This window comes from Motacilla alba, chromosome 3 (assembly GCF_015832195.1).
Source record: "Motacilla alba alba isolate MOTALB_02 chromosome 3, Motacilla_alba_V1.0_pri, whole genome shotgun sequence".
Lineage (NCBI taxonomy): Eukaryota > Metazoa > Chordata > Aves > Passeriformes > Motacillidae > Motacilla > Motacilla alba.
The window spans coordinates 7,520,971-7,537,215 of record NC_052018.1 but is presented as its reverse complement, the minus strand read 5'-3'; the positions used below and the strand labels follow the sequence as shown (position 1 = coordinate 7,537,215).

Here is a 16,245-nt window from a genome sequence, read left to right as displayed (position 1 = left end):
AGTCCCACCAATATCTTGAGCTTGAGCGAACTCAAGTTATTTTGAGATTGCTGGTGGAAGATGAGAGGAAGGAGCTGTTTCAACAAGTGATCTGCACTAATTGCAGGGGCTGAAACTTTCCCTGATCCTGAACTGGCAATATGAAAGGCATGCTGTAGGAGTCTGTTCTGACAGAGTAGTTCAGTTTTTTTTCAGATTCAGAGGAGACAGTAGAGTCTTGACTGCACTTTGGTTGTATTTCTCTGGCTCCTTAATAGGGTGGCCTCGGGGAAAAGTCCTAATGCACTGGACTAACAGCGTGGAAATGCATTTCAATATTTTGTGTTGTATTCTGAGTCTGTTTCTGGTTTGCTTGCCCTGATGACCATCCTGCATAGTTGCCTTACTTTTGGGGGAGAGAGCTGAACTAATTCCAGGACTAGGTGTGCAGCACCCCCAGGGCATGTATTCTACCAACTGGGAGAGCAGGTCCACCCCAGTAGTTAATTTTGTCCCAGAGTGCCTCCTTGAACAAGTGAAATAAAGGCACTAAATTAAGTAGTGCTTTTTGCTGATCTGATGCAGCCCTGTCACTCACTCTGATAACTGGGGCTGTGTCTCTTTTTTGTGCTTTTTTCTTATGAGCTAAAGCTGCCCCCAGGACTTGGAAATTATTATGCTGACTCGAGTAAATATTTATTTGGCACACACCTCGAGGCACTGCAGCAACAGAACTGTTAAGTAAAAGCTACAGGCTAAAATTTAGAGAAATCAGAGAATTCAGCCCCCACAGTGGCAGCTGAATGATGAAGCCAAATTACTGTGTGTTTGTTTTCTCTAAGAACAGTAATTGTAGTTGTTTTAGATACCTTAAAATTTGTTGAAACTGGTGGTCTTTCACAGCACTCCTGAGCTAGGTTTTGGTGTTGGCATGGAAGAAGATATATTCCCAGTAAAAGGTCTGGATATGGGTCATCTAGAAGTAAAAAATTAGGAAAGTGGGATTTAATTATTGTTTTAAAGTACCTAAAGGTATAGACAAAATGCAACCAGTCTTCTCTCTGAAAGGTTTCCCTGTGACAGTTAGGCTTTGGCACAGGGTGCTCAGAGAGGTTGTGGAGGCTCCACCCTTGGGTTCAGAACTGGGAAAGCTGGATTAAATTGGTCCTGCTTGGAACAGAAGGCTGGACTAGATGACTTGCAAAGGTAACAGCCTAAGTCATTCTGTGATTACGGGTCACCAAGAGAATAGTCTTTTTTTTGAAAAACAAGTTTTATCTCCCCTCTTAGGAATTTGTCCAGAGATTGTTTCTTTTAATTGCTTTGTCTTTTTTTCTTTATCTCTTAAGAGTATAGCAGCAGCCATCCCACCATGTCCTCTCTCTGTCTTTCTCCACAGAGGAAGAGGAATATAGGGACAGGCATTGTGGGGTGGCTGTTTGTAGGCTTGTGTTGGTAGCAGTAGTGGGAAAGGGACTTTCAAACCCATTGCAGAGAGGAGATCTGTGGGGTTGAATGGAACCATGGCTGACACTGACATGGGGCATGCTCTAGTGTTGCCTGTATGGATGTCTCTGTATCAGCAATGGGGAGGCTTCCCCGAGTGTGGCAAAGTCAGGATTGTTTGGGAGTTCCCATGGCAACCTGACTGTAATCAGCCCTTTTGACTCAGTGTAATTTTAATGAGACTTTGTCCCCCTGCTTTATTCTTGTCAACAACTTCATTATAGTGGATAACATAATCCCCTAAGAAACAGGGAGAGATTTGGTTCTGCGCAGTGTTTTCCTTCTAAGAACATTGTGACTGTTCAAAATAAGAAAGCAAAGCTCTGAGGAAGTGTCAAAGGCCTAGAACAGAAGGTGCAGGCAGGCAGAATTAAAATGGTATAATGTGAAAGGAGATCAGAGATGTGACTGGTGTGCAGAACCTCATACAACCAGTTGTACCCCAACCTTCCCCTTAGTGACTCTGCATTTGGGCCTTTTTGCCCATGATCATTAGTTTATAGGAAAAGTGATGTTGGAAGGGACTTCTGTTCTCTAGTCTAACCTGCTGCTCTAGAATGTCAGACCAGGTGGCTGAGGGCTTTATCCAGTAATGTTTTGGAAACTTCCAATAATGTAGGCTGCACAGCTTCTCTGGACAAGCTGCTCCACTGCTTGACTGCTCTCTGAAGGAGTTGCTCCATATATCTGGTTTAAAACTCTCCTGTTTCTTATTGTGCCTGTTTTTTCTCATTCTCCTACTGTGAAGAGCCTGGCTCCATCTCTTTGACAACCTCTGAGTAGATACTGGCAGGCTGCTGTTATTTCCCCCCCAAAAAATATCTCTTCTCCAGGCTGAAGAAGCCACTTCTTACAGGGAAAGTGCTCCAGCTTCCAGCCTTTTTGGTGGCTTTCTGAATGCACTGCAGAGTATTGAAATCTGTCTTGTATTGGGGGGCCAAAAATTGCATGTGGCATCTAGATTGACTCTAAATGATGAGTCTAGCTCAGCTGCATTTCCTGTAAACTTGACAGATATGCTGATGTAAATAAGTTGTATGATTCAACTAAGAGTTTAGAGCATCCAAATGTTTCTTCCACTAACGATATGAAACATGGCTGAAGGTCAAATCAACAAGTGTCCCTAATGTCCCTGTCATCGTGTCTCTCCTTTGCACCTTTGTGAGATGAGTAATAAAATCTGTATCCCTCATTGCCTATTATTTTGTGTTTGTTGGCTGCGTGCTGTAAATCAACTAATTGTTAACTACTTTTCCCTAATGATGGTTTTTGTCATGGTTTTTGCAGGTTACATGTCACAGGTACTAAAGAATTACACTGACCATGCCTGTGATGGAGAATATGTGTCCCTGAGATGTCCCCACAGAACCACCATCAGCATCCAGTCTTCTTTTTATGGCCGAATTGTACCAAGTCATCAGCTGTGTCCTTCTCGCTATCCCCACTCCTATGCAACTTTAATTAAAGAAGATGTTGCCTGTTCAGTTGGCACTTCTCTTCAGGTATTGTTAAAATTCATTTCTTAATTTTGAACTTCCCCTTTCCTTGGCCAGGCAGCAGCTCTCAGTGTTGGTGCAGCACAGACCTGCCTTAAGCAGGGCTACTCAGCACTGGAGCTCTGACATCTCACACAGCTTAGTGGATAATTCATCCTTGTAGTTTAGACAGGACTGAATTAAATTTTGATAGTAAATTTCTTAGTTTTCCTGCAACTCTAGTCAGTAACAGTTCAGGAATGTGGTTGAAGGAGAATTACACTTCAGGACTGCATTATGTTTGACTGGGTTTGAAGAGCATTACTTTATAGTTTTCCTTCCCAATTATTAGCTTTTTCAACACATTCAGAAATTGCTGTAGCATTCTTTTTGCTTTATAGATCCTGTTTCAAGAGGCTTTTACTTTGGTAACTTGAAACCCATAAAGAATCCTTGGCTTTACTTCTTGTGACTCATTTGGCTCTTAGGCCACTGTAAGTGGTCATCCATCACTTAAACTCGTAACATCCCCCAGTAGTTAATCAGCTCTGACCATCTGTGTAGGGAAAGTTGTCTCTGTGTATTGTCCCAAGAGCACATGTGACGTCAGCAAACCAAAGGATTATTTGGAAGGTGCCAGTGTTACTCAACTGTCAGTAGGAACAACTAAAATTAGAAACATGAGTTGGCTGATGTTGTTGAGATGAATAGGCTCTGCTCCTGGGTATTGAAGCAAGCACAAGTTTTTCCAAGTGCCGGATTTGGGACTGTGAAAACTTTTGGGCAAAGCTCTCAGTCATCCAGTTGTGTTTATGGCTTAGAATCAATAATAACTCATAATGAAAATTTATAGCAGACTAGATTAATGAACCTACAGGATTAGTGAGTAATTTCTTTTATAATTTGGCTAAAGGCCAGAATTTTCCACATCACTTCTCCCTCTTGCATTCAGGGTTTTTAAGAGACATTTACAGCATTTTTTAAAAAGTTGATGTGAGTGCTTTGGCTTCCAAATTCCAGTGGTAAGTTCTCAAGAATTTGCACAAGATTGGTGTTTGGCTGTAGTGTAACCCTTAAGCTGACAGATTTGAGGTTGCCCTCATGACATTCCACTGCACAGCAAAGGACTGAGCTGTAGTATGGGAGGACATGGTCCTTATCAGTGGAAGGTTTTTTCCAGATATGATAATAAAAGTTCATAATGAAACAGATGAGAGGCAGTTGTGTTGTTTAGGGTGGGAGAACATGCAGAGAAAGCTTTGGCAGAGGCTAGCCTTCCCTTCTTTTATTGATTTACTGAAAAATTTACTTGCAACATTTCATTCACCAAGGTGATTGATAGCTATGAGCATCGCCTCAACCCTTGTGGGTGAGTGGCCCACTTAAGGCATCTGGAAGAACTTGAGGAGAGTGAAGATATTACTCTAGGGTTTCCATTTCATGGTTTTATGTGTAGGAGGGATTGAAAATAAATCCTTACCTGCCTCTCTTAGCTTTTTATGTCCTCAGACCTGTTCCCCATTAGCTTTGCCTTCAATACTTAGGTGGCTTGTAATTCCCAATCCCTGTTTATCAGAGTGAGAATTGTGTTCCCTGTAGGTAGTCCTGCAGCAGATCTCCTGTGCAGTACATTTCTTACATGACTGAGACCAAAACATTATTATTAACCCATTTTGGTGGATGCAGATGTGCTGGGAAAGCAGCTGACATTCTTTCTTCTGCCACAAATTTCTTGGGACACCTTTGGCAACTTCCTGAGCCTTTTTGGAGGAGACTCACAGCCTCTTTGGTGCCCCCAGATAGGGCTTTGATCCCTCCATGCTTTGTGGTTGCCCAGTGTAGGATGAGTCCAAATGTCAGAATTGAATCTCATCTTCTCTCTCAGTTCTGGAGGGGGTGAGGCCTCTCTGAGGGGTAAGCCAGGAACTCCACAAGCTGAATGGCAAGCTGCCTGCAGCTCACTGGTAGGAAATGCATGTGTGTAGGAAAATTGGAAAGCTGTAGACAAGGAAATTGTGTGTATTTTTGTGGTTTTGCAGCTCAGATATATGGCTGCTACAGGCAGGACCAATTGTGTGTATATTCTGGTTGTCAGTAATTGAAAAAGTCAGCCAAACCAAACCCTTCATAACTAAGTATATAAAATCACTGTGTCTAATCAAACCCATGACTGTATAAATTTGCTGCTTCTCTAGAGAGTGGTCTGGAGGGAGTTTGAGGAGCATTTATTAACTCTGTGCCCTGCAAACACTAGCTGTGTGTGTAAACTCCCATTTACAATCTCTCTCCACTGTAAATGTCCAGTTCAGACATTGTTTCTATGTTAAAAATGGAAAAGAAGGAGTTGATTACACTGAGAGAACCACTACTAATTGGCTGCCAGGATTCCTTGCTTTAGTCACTAGTTTTGTTTGCAGACCACCTGGGAGAGTGTGTATGAGACCACTAGGGCAGTGACCCAGTGACCCCAGACTACACATTTCTGTTATAATAACACTGTAATGTCAGATTCAGTGGGAGCTTTCCAAATGCACTACGAATTTGGAAATTCATCGAATCATCACAGATTCATAGAATGGTCTGAGTTGGAAGGAACCTTAAAGATTATCTTGTTCCAACCCCCTGCCATGCGCAGGGACATCTTCCACTAGATCATATTGCCCAAAGCCCGGTCCAATCTGGCATTGAACACTTCCAGGGATGGGACAGCCAGAACCAGGCAGTCTGTTCCAGTGCCTCACCACGCTCTTACTAAAGAATTTCTTCCTAGTATCTAATCTAAATTTACTCTTCTTCACCTCAAGACCTTTCCTTCTTGTTGTATGACTGCACACCCTTCTTGTAAGCCTCTTGTAAGCCCCCTTTATGTACTGGAAGCTGAATTCTGGATCAGTATTTCTGATGACACTTGTTTTCAGCAATGAAACACTCGAGGTCTGTATGGAAGAATGTAAAATGGTTAGCTAAAATTATTGCTTATTACCAGAAAACTGTATTACACTTTATAGCTGATTATCTGCAATTTTCTCATTTTGATAAATTGGCAGAAAATAAAACCACAGCTTATTTGTAAGGAAAACAGAAAACCCTGGAGAGCCACTTAATTTGTGTTCTGCCCCCTGATATTTATCAAAGAGATTGAGGGCTAACTTCTGTCTTCATATGCACAGGTACTGAAATCAGCAGATAGATGCTCTTCCAAAGGCAATATTTTGCTGTGTCACTTGTTTCCCCAAGAGGAGCTGTGTTTAGAAGGTGCTCTGGAGTTGAATCCCGACTCTCCTTAGAAAAATTAGCTAATCTGGGGAGGGCCTGTGGGTGTGGGCTGTGCCCTGGGTCTCTTTCAACACTCTCCAGGACAGCCAGTCCTTGGTGACAAGGATCACTAGTGCTGCTGATGTGGTATTTCCTTTTGTCCTTTGGGTGAGAGACAGGACACCTTTGCTGCCACCATCTCCTGGGGTCACTTCAGCAGCCTTGCAAAAAAAAAAAAAAAAAAAAAAAAAAGAAGCAAAAGGGAGCTACCTCTTTGCTGATGGAAAGATGAGACAAACTTTCCAAAACTTTCCAGAAATGGCTCTCAAAGCGCAAGCCAGCTGTTGATTACAAAAAGAGAGGGCTGGTGTTGCTGTTTCCAAAGTGGATTTTGTTTTCCCCAGTTATTCTGGATTAAAGGTAAAATACCAAGTAAAAGGAAACATTCCCAACTGCCCCAGCTTTCTTGGCAGGCCAAGGACAATGGCTCCTGACATGTCCGGTCACCAGATATTACATGGTCCCACTGATGTCACAGCCCTAAGTGGTGTCAACAGGAATAGAAAATGGCCCTTTCTCATGACTCTGAACATCTAGAAGATGATGATGGTCAGGGGGAAAGAAGGAAGAAATTGGTAGAAAGGAAGAATAATGGTCATCAGTATCACTGGGAGGAAATCCCATTATTATATTGAATATTAGTACTCCACAGTTTCTGGGCAGTTTGACCAAGAAAAGTTTCAGTCTCAAAAATGTCAGTGAACTAAAGAGCAGTGTGGGAAACTGTTTTTCTGACCATACTAATTACTTTGCAGAGGATGGTGAGCAGTGAGCTCAGGGTCCAGAAGAGTTTTCTGCACTGCCAAAGTTGCTATTGAAAATCACAGAACCAGTGCTGTTTCATTCATGAATCTTGCCTAAGCAGAAATAGAACTCTCTGGCAAGTGGCTCCTCCAGGTAGTTATTTGCAGATAGAACTGCTGGACGCAGAGGTCACAGACAATCTCTAAATTGCTGTGTCTGTGAAATCTTTGGCATGACTGAAGTAGCTCATCAGAGCAGAGTGATTATGTCCTGCAGGAGAAGAGGCTCTGGAGGCAGAGGTGGCCAGTGCAGCCTGTCTCCCTGATGAGGCAGGACTGCTCCCCGGGGTGTAAGCCTCCTAATGCTTTGTTTACTCTAAATTTAAACTTTCCAAGTCATGGGGCTTCCATCATTGCCACTAAAACCCTGCTTGACAGTGTAATGGTTTGCTCCCAGGGATTTTTTTTTCCCCACTTTGTGTTTTAAGCTTTCGCTTTCTTTAATCCCATGACTTTTGGTTATGCATCCTTTTGTATTTCTTCATCTTAGGCCTCCTCTCCCTTTGAAGTTGACCCTGCATACAGATTAAGTTTCCTACTGTTAGGAAATGTAGGTGATGTTAATTAGGTGATATTTGTAATGCAGCTTTTATCAGGTCCTTCTATTTGGTGAACATGTTGCTGCTCTTTGTGAATTGTTGTTTCTGGGCTCTTTCAAGGCCTTGCCAGAGGAGCACTGGTGAATCCTGCTGGTGTTTTAACATCCCAGCCCACTGCTGTCTGCTCTACTGTCCCGCTGGCATCTACTATCCCCATAGCAGAGCTGGTGACAGGGAATGCATGCCCAGTTTTCAGTCCTTTATTTCACAGCCTGGTATGTTTACATGAATCAACAAATATGTGGGCATAGTTCCCTCCTGCTGACTCTGCTGTGAGCACTGCAAGGTCCACGGGAGAGTGATAAGAGATAGTAGAGCACTAAAACCTGCTATAGATCAGGACTCAGGGCCTTTGATCTCTTCTTCAAGTGATGCGCAGATGGAATTCAGTAATTTGGGTAAACCTGAGCTCCTTTCTAGTGGAGCAGGCTGGGAAGGTGGCTTGATGAAGCCATAGGCAGGTCACCTGCATCTCATCAGCATGGATTTCACTTCCTCGTGTAGTCTGTGCTTCCCTGTTGCTGATTCTTGGAAAATCTTCTTCCTCAATGGACTTCAGTAATTTGCATGAATGGAGATGAATGTTCAGTGTTCAGAAACAGGACCTGTAAATAAGTTTTCAACTTGGAAGCACTAAGTTTATAGCATGTTTTGCAGTATTACCAGTGTGCAAGGGTACATAAAAGAGTATCAAAATTCAAATGAAATGCAACATGAAGCCATTATGAATGCACTGGGCTGTAAGGAGAGTTCATGCTACCTTGTTTGTTGTATTTACTTCTTCCCATTACAAGACTTCTGAAGATACACCAATATAAGTGTTGGTGTAAGTCCACCATAATGGCCATGCCTGGACTGAATTTGACCAAAAAAACCTTAAAATTACTGGTATCTTCTTGCATAAATTTCTTAGTACAAAGCTATGTGCATCTTCCTTTGACTGCACATGGCTCTGATACATTCATGCCGCTTACTCTGTGAGTTACTCTCCCCAGCAACACACAATTTGGGCAATTATTTAGTAGGGCTCCTCTGTGTAATTTCATGCATGACTGACATGCCCTGCAGTCATCCTTATGGTCCTTTGAAGATGGAGGCGGTACAGGGAGCAGCCCCATGGCAAAGCCCTCATTCCCTTTGAGATTCGCCATTGGCTTCTGTGGGTCCAAAGTTTCACCCTAAGTGTGTTGAATCTCTGAACTGCTCTGAGGGACCAAGAACTGAGATAAGTTTAATTGCCTTGGGTGTTAAGCTCAGTTGTGGTTTATTTTAAGCATGCAGGGGAAGCACTTCTTGAAGAGTGATTTGAAGAGACAGGCTAAAAACGAGCGTACCCTTGGGAATGGCTGGGGATGGCCTCCTTGCAGAGCTCACATCCAGCTCCTCATTTAAAAGGTTGTTATCTAATGAGCACAAGCAATTACTTAGCTAATGAACACAACAAAATGAGCACGAGAATGCTGTTTCATCTGCAGTGGCTACTTGAAAGACATGATTTTGAGCTTGAGATTTTGAGGCTGCCCTTGCTTTAAGACCCAGGTCACTGCAGGGAGATTAATCCAGGGCATAAATCACAGGGGTTAGATTAGTGTTTGTTTTACTTGAATTCACTTTTCTTGCTCTCTTATCTCCTCTAAATCTTGCAGCTTCTTAGTTCAGTCATGAACCAGGGAATGGAATGGGCTTAAACAGCCACAGCTTCCCTCCTGAGCACTGGCTGTCAGCCCTCCGGCCTGATTTACCACTGTAACGCAATTATAAAACGGCACAGTGCAATTAATGTGTCTTCCCTCCCCTTTCATGCCAGACAGGAATTCCTGAATTCCTCCTCCACCTTCCTCAGTTGGAGTGATTGTTTTAATATAATCTAAACCAAGATGACTTTATTTGGCTTTAGTCGGGGATCCACCAGACTTGGAGACATAAGGAGCTGGTTGTACTTCCCAGTTAGGGACAGTTCTGTGGGCCTATTGCCATTCCTGTGCAAGTCCAGATTGTTTGTGGACCTCTTTCTGGCTGGTTTTGTGGTTGTGTTTTCCTCCCTTTTCAGCTGACAGTGACAACCAGAACAACAAGGAAAACACAGAATGAACTGCCTACATTTTTTCTATCCATTGAGCAAAAACCATGTGAGCTCAAGACATTCCCTCACTACCAAGTGAACTCCCAACTTTCCTGGTGTCAGTCTACCTGATCATCTGCAAATGCTTCAGAAAAAACCATCTGACATCTGCCAGAGCTCTGATACTGCCTAGATGTATGATTTTTGAGCGTAAGGCCAGAAAGCCAAGGTCTTGGCTTCTGGTAAACACCAGAACCTCTGGACTTGCAGGGAACTGTACCTTTGGGGGATCATCTGGTCACACATGTTCTGCACTGTGTTTAAGAAGATGCTGGTACACAGCACATACTGATGAAAGCAGTGGGAAAGAAAATTTCTGTGCATGCAAGGATAGATAAAAGTTATATGTGCAAGATTTTAAGCTAACATTAAGACTGGTGTAACAACATTTTTTTTTAATCAAGAAAATGCACTGTCAACTACAGCTAATTTTCCTTGCATTTTTTTCCTGATGCATTTCACTGAGAATTGAACATATATTTTTTTTATTTCACTCTTTATGGATATGTTTCATTATTCATAAGACGTTACTCAAACAGTGTACAGGAAATCAGAAATCTTAATGATTTTTTTAGATTTTCAGGAAAAATGTTGCCCTTTGAGGGAGGTAAAAGAGAGTTATGTGAGTGAAAAGGAAATATTGATTTCTTTCCCCCCATAAAAGTTTTCAGAGTCATGGCTATTGTCAAAGTAAATTGGAACTGTGGCTAAACACATTTACTAAACAAATTAGTAAATGGCATACTGAGACCCAGGAACACTTCACTTTTTTCTGTGCTCTCACAACAGAAGGGATGACTTTTGCTCCTTAATTTAGTTACAAATTTCTCCCTAAGGCTTTGTTTTTTGCTGCCCCCTTCCACCCTATGCATACCACAGGAGGTAAACTCAGGAGGTTTCACTTATGTGGAATACAAGGAATAAGAATGAGCTGCCAAAAGTTAGAGCAGAGCCAAGACAAAGTGGGACTACCTGAGGGCTGCCCATGTCCATGGCTCCCTGAGGTCACTGAATTGTTGTCTTTGTTCCTGATGCTGAGCCTGAGGACAGATGAACGGGTGCTGCTGAGGTGTCTCAGCTGAGGTTTTCAAACTTGTTTTCTTGTTGGCCTAACTCAGTCTCTGCTGAAAGCCAGGGAGGTTTTCCAACTGGTTTTAATAGCACCCATGACACACTGCTGAAGGCTCTCACCTGTCTGCTGTGAACAGGTTTGTAGTTCAAAACCCAAGTCTGCTGCCTTTGAGGGGAGAAAGCTTCCCTAGAGGGAAAGGAAACATTTGGGGTCCTGCTTTTTTCCCTTGCTCAATATTCTTAGTTCTAGTTTTATGTAAGCATGGCTGTCCAGTACCAGAAAATCCTTTCAGGGGCACAATGATTTGGAGAGAATTTTTCTCCATATGTGGAGCCCTCCAGAATTGTTTCAGTTGTTCTTTGCTTTTTGAGATGAAAAGAGTTATCTGTGCTGGATCCTTGCTTAAATTCCTTTGCAACTCACTGGATTTTGCATTAAATTAAATTTCACATGCTGAGTGAGCAGCCAACCCTTATGAGCCTAGAGGAGAGAATATGCTGTTTCTATGCATTTTAATGTGATGGTCAAGCTGGGGCTAATGCTCCCAGGCACCTCCTTCAGTGTTCACCTCTCAGCCTTTCCATCCTAAATCCTGTATTCTTAAATGAAATGCCTTCATTTTATTACCTTTGTAAGTGGAAAACAACAGCATATGTTCTCTGCCTGCTAGAAAAGGCCTGGATTGCATTGGTTTGAACTTTAAAATAAAGGTCAGACTTGAGGCAGGCATGAATTCTTGCATGTGTCAGCCCAAAAGGTGAAAGCTGTAGGAAGTTATGAGCAACTACAAATGAGGCAGCTTCAAATTGCACTTGAAACTGAAACAGCTGTTGTTCAAAGCATGACATTCACAGTTATAATGTTAAAGATTCTATATATTACATTCAGGGAGGACTCAAAAATAGAAAGTACTCACTGAAGCGCAGAGAAAATTGGTTTGGGTGGCACATGGTTGAGAAGGAACAGCCTTTATGTTAATGGCACAGGAAGAAGATTGTGGGAAAGCCCAAATATCGAGGTGGGTGTAAGAAAAGGGAACAGAGAGAAGACAAAAGAGACCTGGGGAGACTAGGAGAATTTCTGAGGAAGGATTTTCCAGTGCCTCCTTGCAAGTGAAAATTAATTGTTTTGGGGCTGGAATTCACAGCTCTGTATCACAGGGACTTAACGAGGCTGGTGGATTACCTCGCTCTGTGGTCTCAAAATGCTCTGACAGGTTCATGTGTGTCAGGCAAACATTATGGTAATTTTAGTGCTTTAGGGGCTCCACAGGAGTACATAAATACCACCCTAGCCATCCTGCTGAATTTAAAACTTAATTACTGCCCCACTCAATAATATTCTCCCCCCACCACTGCTTTAGAGGATCACAGGGTTAAAATAAATCATTAATCTTCCTTAATGAAGCTATTTTCTAGCAGGAGACAGAATGTCTTGCCCCTGAGGATTCTGAGATGGAGTTTTTGTGAGTGTTATGAATGTGGGAGTGGGGAGCGAGTGCTAGAGGAAAAGCAGAAAAGGGGGTAAGACCCAAAATGCCAGTAGTGGGAGCACCCCCTGACTCACAGCCCCTTCCTGAGTTTAGCTAAAAGAATGTAATAATCATGGGGGAAGCGGAATAAACCCTATTAAAAACTGAGTAAGTTGGCTGTAAAACAGTGATCCCACCACAACTACTAATTATTGGAATACCAGCAATTTATATATATATATATTTATACCAGCTTTTATATAACTAAGACAAGAGCTGTCTTGAAATTGTGTATCTCCAGAGAAATCTAAAGCAGATTGGTGGTGGCAGAGTTAAAGTCTTTACTTTTAACTGCCAGGGTGGGTCCATGTCCTCAAAGCTGCTTTTCCTGGGATGGTACTGTCTTATATTATGGTTAAATGGCATGCAGTGTTTTAAAATCTCTGTGACCATCCCAGTGCAAATCCTTCCTTTTGCACACATGAAAACCTGCTCTTCAAACAAAGCAAAGAGCACTGGGTCTGGGCTCCTGTGGTACCCGCTGTGTTGGGCACCATCACCTGCCTCCCGCCAGGGCTGGCTGTGGAGGCAAGGATGGCCTTCCCTTTCTGCAGGCTGTCTCTGTTTGATGTTCCCTTTAGCGGGGACACTGAAGTGTTTTTTGTTTCTCTGTTTCTCGTGCCTATCCCTGGCTGCAGAAGATGCTGGATGAGTGCCAGGACAGACGGAGCTGCCAGTTCCTCGTCAACAGCCGGCTGTTTGGGACAGATCCCTGCCCCGGGACCGGCAAGTACCTCCTCGTGTGGTACAAGTGCAGGCCAAGTAAGTATTTCTCTATCAAATCTGTTTGCTCTGTTGAGACCAAAGCATTTTCATACTTAATACTGACCAGAGAGGGCTTCCAGGACTTCTTGTTCCCTTCCACCTCTATTTTCAGTGTAAGACAACTCCCAGTGTGGAGCGTTTCCCTTTCCCTGTCCCTTGCTGCCTTGCTGGGATGCTCCTGCTCTGTCTCCGTCCTGCTTGCCAGCAGCCCGAGTTTCTGCAGTGCCAGCCTTTGCCAGTGTTCAGCTCATGCTGCCAATGGTGGGTGGGCTCCTCCTGATCCCACCTGCAGCTGCCCTCCAGTCCTGGTGAGTAGAGGGACTTGTCCCTTCTCTGCCAGCCCCTCCAGGGGCAGCGGGAGCGCCTTGTCTGGCCCTCAGAGCTGGGCGCCTCAGGCAGGCCCTGGTGATGATGATGATGATGATGGTGATGGTGATGCTGGTGGTGGTGGTGGTGGTGATGGTGGTGGTGGTGGTGTGACAGGAACCTCACCTGCCCACTCCATGCCAGAAGCCAGCTTTTTGCTCCCAGATGAGGCTGGGAAATGCTACCCTGTGTTTCGCGTGGTCTCATTAACTGTGTTTAAATTAAATGGGGCTGGATATTGGGGGTGCAATCGTGTGCTGTGGATGAGCGAGTCCAGAGCAACTTTGGCTCAGGATAACCAACAGCCTCTTGGCCAATTCCTGGCCCCAGCAGGGGAGTTAGCACAGCCTAGACACCATTCTCCAAAAGGGCTTTGGAAGCAGTCACATTATTTTGGAGATGGATCATGTTTGATGTGGGCAAACTGTGCCCTCTGATGTCAGCTGGAGAACAGGACCCATTTCTATTTAAGTATAGGTCTGATGAGGAGGATCTGAGGGAGCTGGGGGCATTTTGCCTGGAAAAAGGAGCCTCAGGGAGGACCTTATCACTCTACAACCACCTGAAAGGAGGTTGTACCAAGGTGGAGGTCAGCCTCTTCCAAGTAAGAAATTATATGACAAAAGAAAATGGCCTCAGGATTCACCAGGGGAGGTTTAGGTAGGATCTAAAAACCGGAAAAATCTCTTTACTGAAAGGATGGTCAAGCATTGGAACAATGCCTTGTTCCACTCTTCCAAGGGAAGTGGTGGAATCACTGTGGTTGGAAGTATTCAAAAGTGTGTAGATGTGGTGCTTAGGGATATGGATTAGCAGGGGACTTCGCAGTGCTGGGTGAATGGGACTTGGTGATCTTAGAGATCTTTTCCAACCTTAATGATTTTATGAATTAACTGGTTATGGAAATTAATCTGCACATGGCATTTCAGACAAGCCTCAAGATTTTTGGATGACATTACTAACATGGCCCCAGCATCACATCAGTAGTATTTTTGGGGAAGAAACAAAAAAACAGAAAGTTATCACAGGAGAGAAAACCATATTTCACTTCAGAAAAGGTTTAAAACAAAAGCAGAAACATTCAGGCTGCCAGCAGCAGCACAGAAGAAGACATTTTGCCCCAGCAGGCAGAGGCGTGTGCTAATGAATGAGGGGGTCTGACCAGATCTGTGTGGAATTCAAATCAGAAGTAGGTAATGAAGCACCTGCATTTGTTGTGGGATTTTTGTGGGTGATTGTAACATCACTTGATGGGTGAGAAATGCATCTCTTTGACAGGGCTGTTCTGACAAGTCCTCCTGAACCTGCAGGGTTTGTATCAAAGCTCGCTTGAAAAATCTGACTATTGAGGCCTGTGCTGAACTTCTGAAGGTACTTCAGGACCCATCTGTGCATTAATATTTATGGCCTGGCATTCTTTGCTAATTACAGATACAGTAGTAAAGAAGAAGTTTGTCAGTGTGTAGAGTAGGTGATTTTCCTGAAAGAGAGCAGGGAAAGCTGCTTGAAAACATTTCCCCAAGACATTTTTCAGGCAGCTCAAATTTTGCAGAGTGAAACAGGGTAGTCTGACAGAAATTATTGTTTCTTAGTGATTGGGCAAACTTTTAATCAGAACCCGCTAGATTACTAACAATGTTTGAAATATGTGAGAATTAGCCCAGAGATACCAGGTCATAGTCAGCCTGTCCCTGGTAATTCAAAATGTTAATTTTGAGTCTCACAAACAGTATCTAGTTGTGAGTTCAATAAACCTTTCCACCTTTCTGTAGGGAGAAGGCTAATGAGGGGACTGAGGAATGATGCATTCATAAAATGCAAAATACAGGACAATGAGAAATTTTGGTGGGCTTTTTGGGTTATTGACTATTTGAGTATTGTTTATGAGCTGTAAGTAAATATATGCTTAAGAGCTGAAACCCAAGACTGTGGTCCTATGAAGTTTTGAGCTGTTCCAGAAAGTGTGAACACACAGAGTTGTAATCAAAGAGTCCTTGTGAAGAGCTCACTGCCTGGCAGAGGATTTCAGCATAACTTTAGCAACTTTAGCAAAAAACAAATATAATTTTGTGGATTCTGTTTCTGAATTTGTCTTTCTTAACAACAGACATATCAGAAATACTTTTATAAGAAGCTATTTAAGGTCTGATTTGTCTTGAATTGATAGTGATATCTATTTCTTTTTGTTGCTTATTGATGGAGCCTGTTATGATCATGTCACTGAAGTAGGTGTTTTGGTTAAGCACCTACCTAGGCAAAAGGAGCGTGAATTTTCTTGTATACAGGTGTTAGAGGCACTTTGGGAAGTGGCCTGCAGACTTTGGACAGGACATCTTTAATATAAACTAAGGATACCCAAGCTCTTCCATTGTCAGAGTCATGCTGAAGCCTCAGAAGGCCTCTGAACAGAGTTAGTTAACCAAAGAGAAAGACTTCCTTGAAAGAAAGCAAAACTGAAGTTAGTGGCATTTGCTTGTACCTTTGCTGAGGAATTAAGAGATGGTGCAGTCGTCCCCTCGAGCCACTGTCACTGCAGTTTTGTCTCCCTGACATTCCCCTGCGTTTGAAATCGAGTGGTTCCGATGCTCCATGCTGTGTGGGGTTCATGCACAAGGCAAGGTGCTATTTTGGTTTCTCATGGGCAGAATTTCAGGGAGATGGAGGACAGTAAATCAAGCTGAAACTGAAAGACAAAGATTTTTCAGATGGTGG

The 16,245-nt window shown here is 43.2% G+C and overlaps 1 protein-coding gene across 2 annotated transcripts in view; it reads left to right on the top strand.

Moving 5' to 3' along the window:
* EVA1A (eva-1 homolog A, regulator of programmed cell death) overlaps positions 1–16,245 on the top strand; it is a 207,192-nt gene that overhangs the window by 53,657 nt on the left and 137,290 nt on the right. For both annotated transcript variants that reach the window (XM_038131846.1, XM_038131845.1), the window contains exons 2-3: positions 2,773–2,987; positions 13,041–13,164. In XM_038131846.1, coding sequence (XP_037987774.1) covers positions 2,773–2,987; positions 13,041–13,164 — 339 coding nt within the window. The remainder of the gene's footprint in view (positions 1–2,772; positions 2,988–13,040; positions 13,165–16,245) is intronic.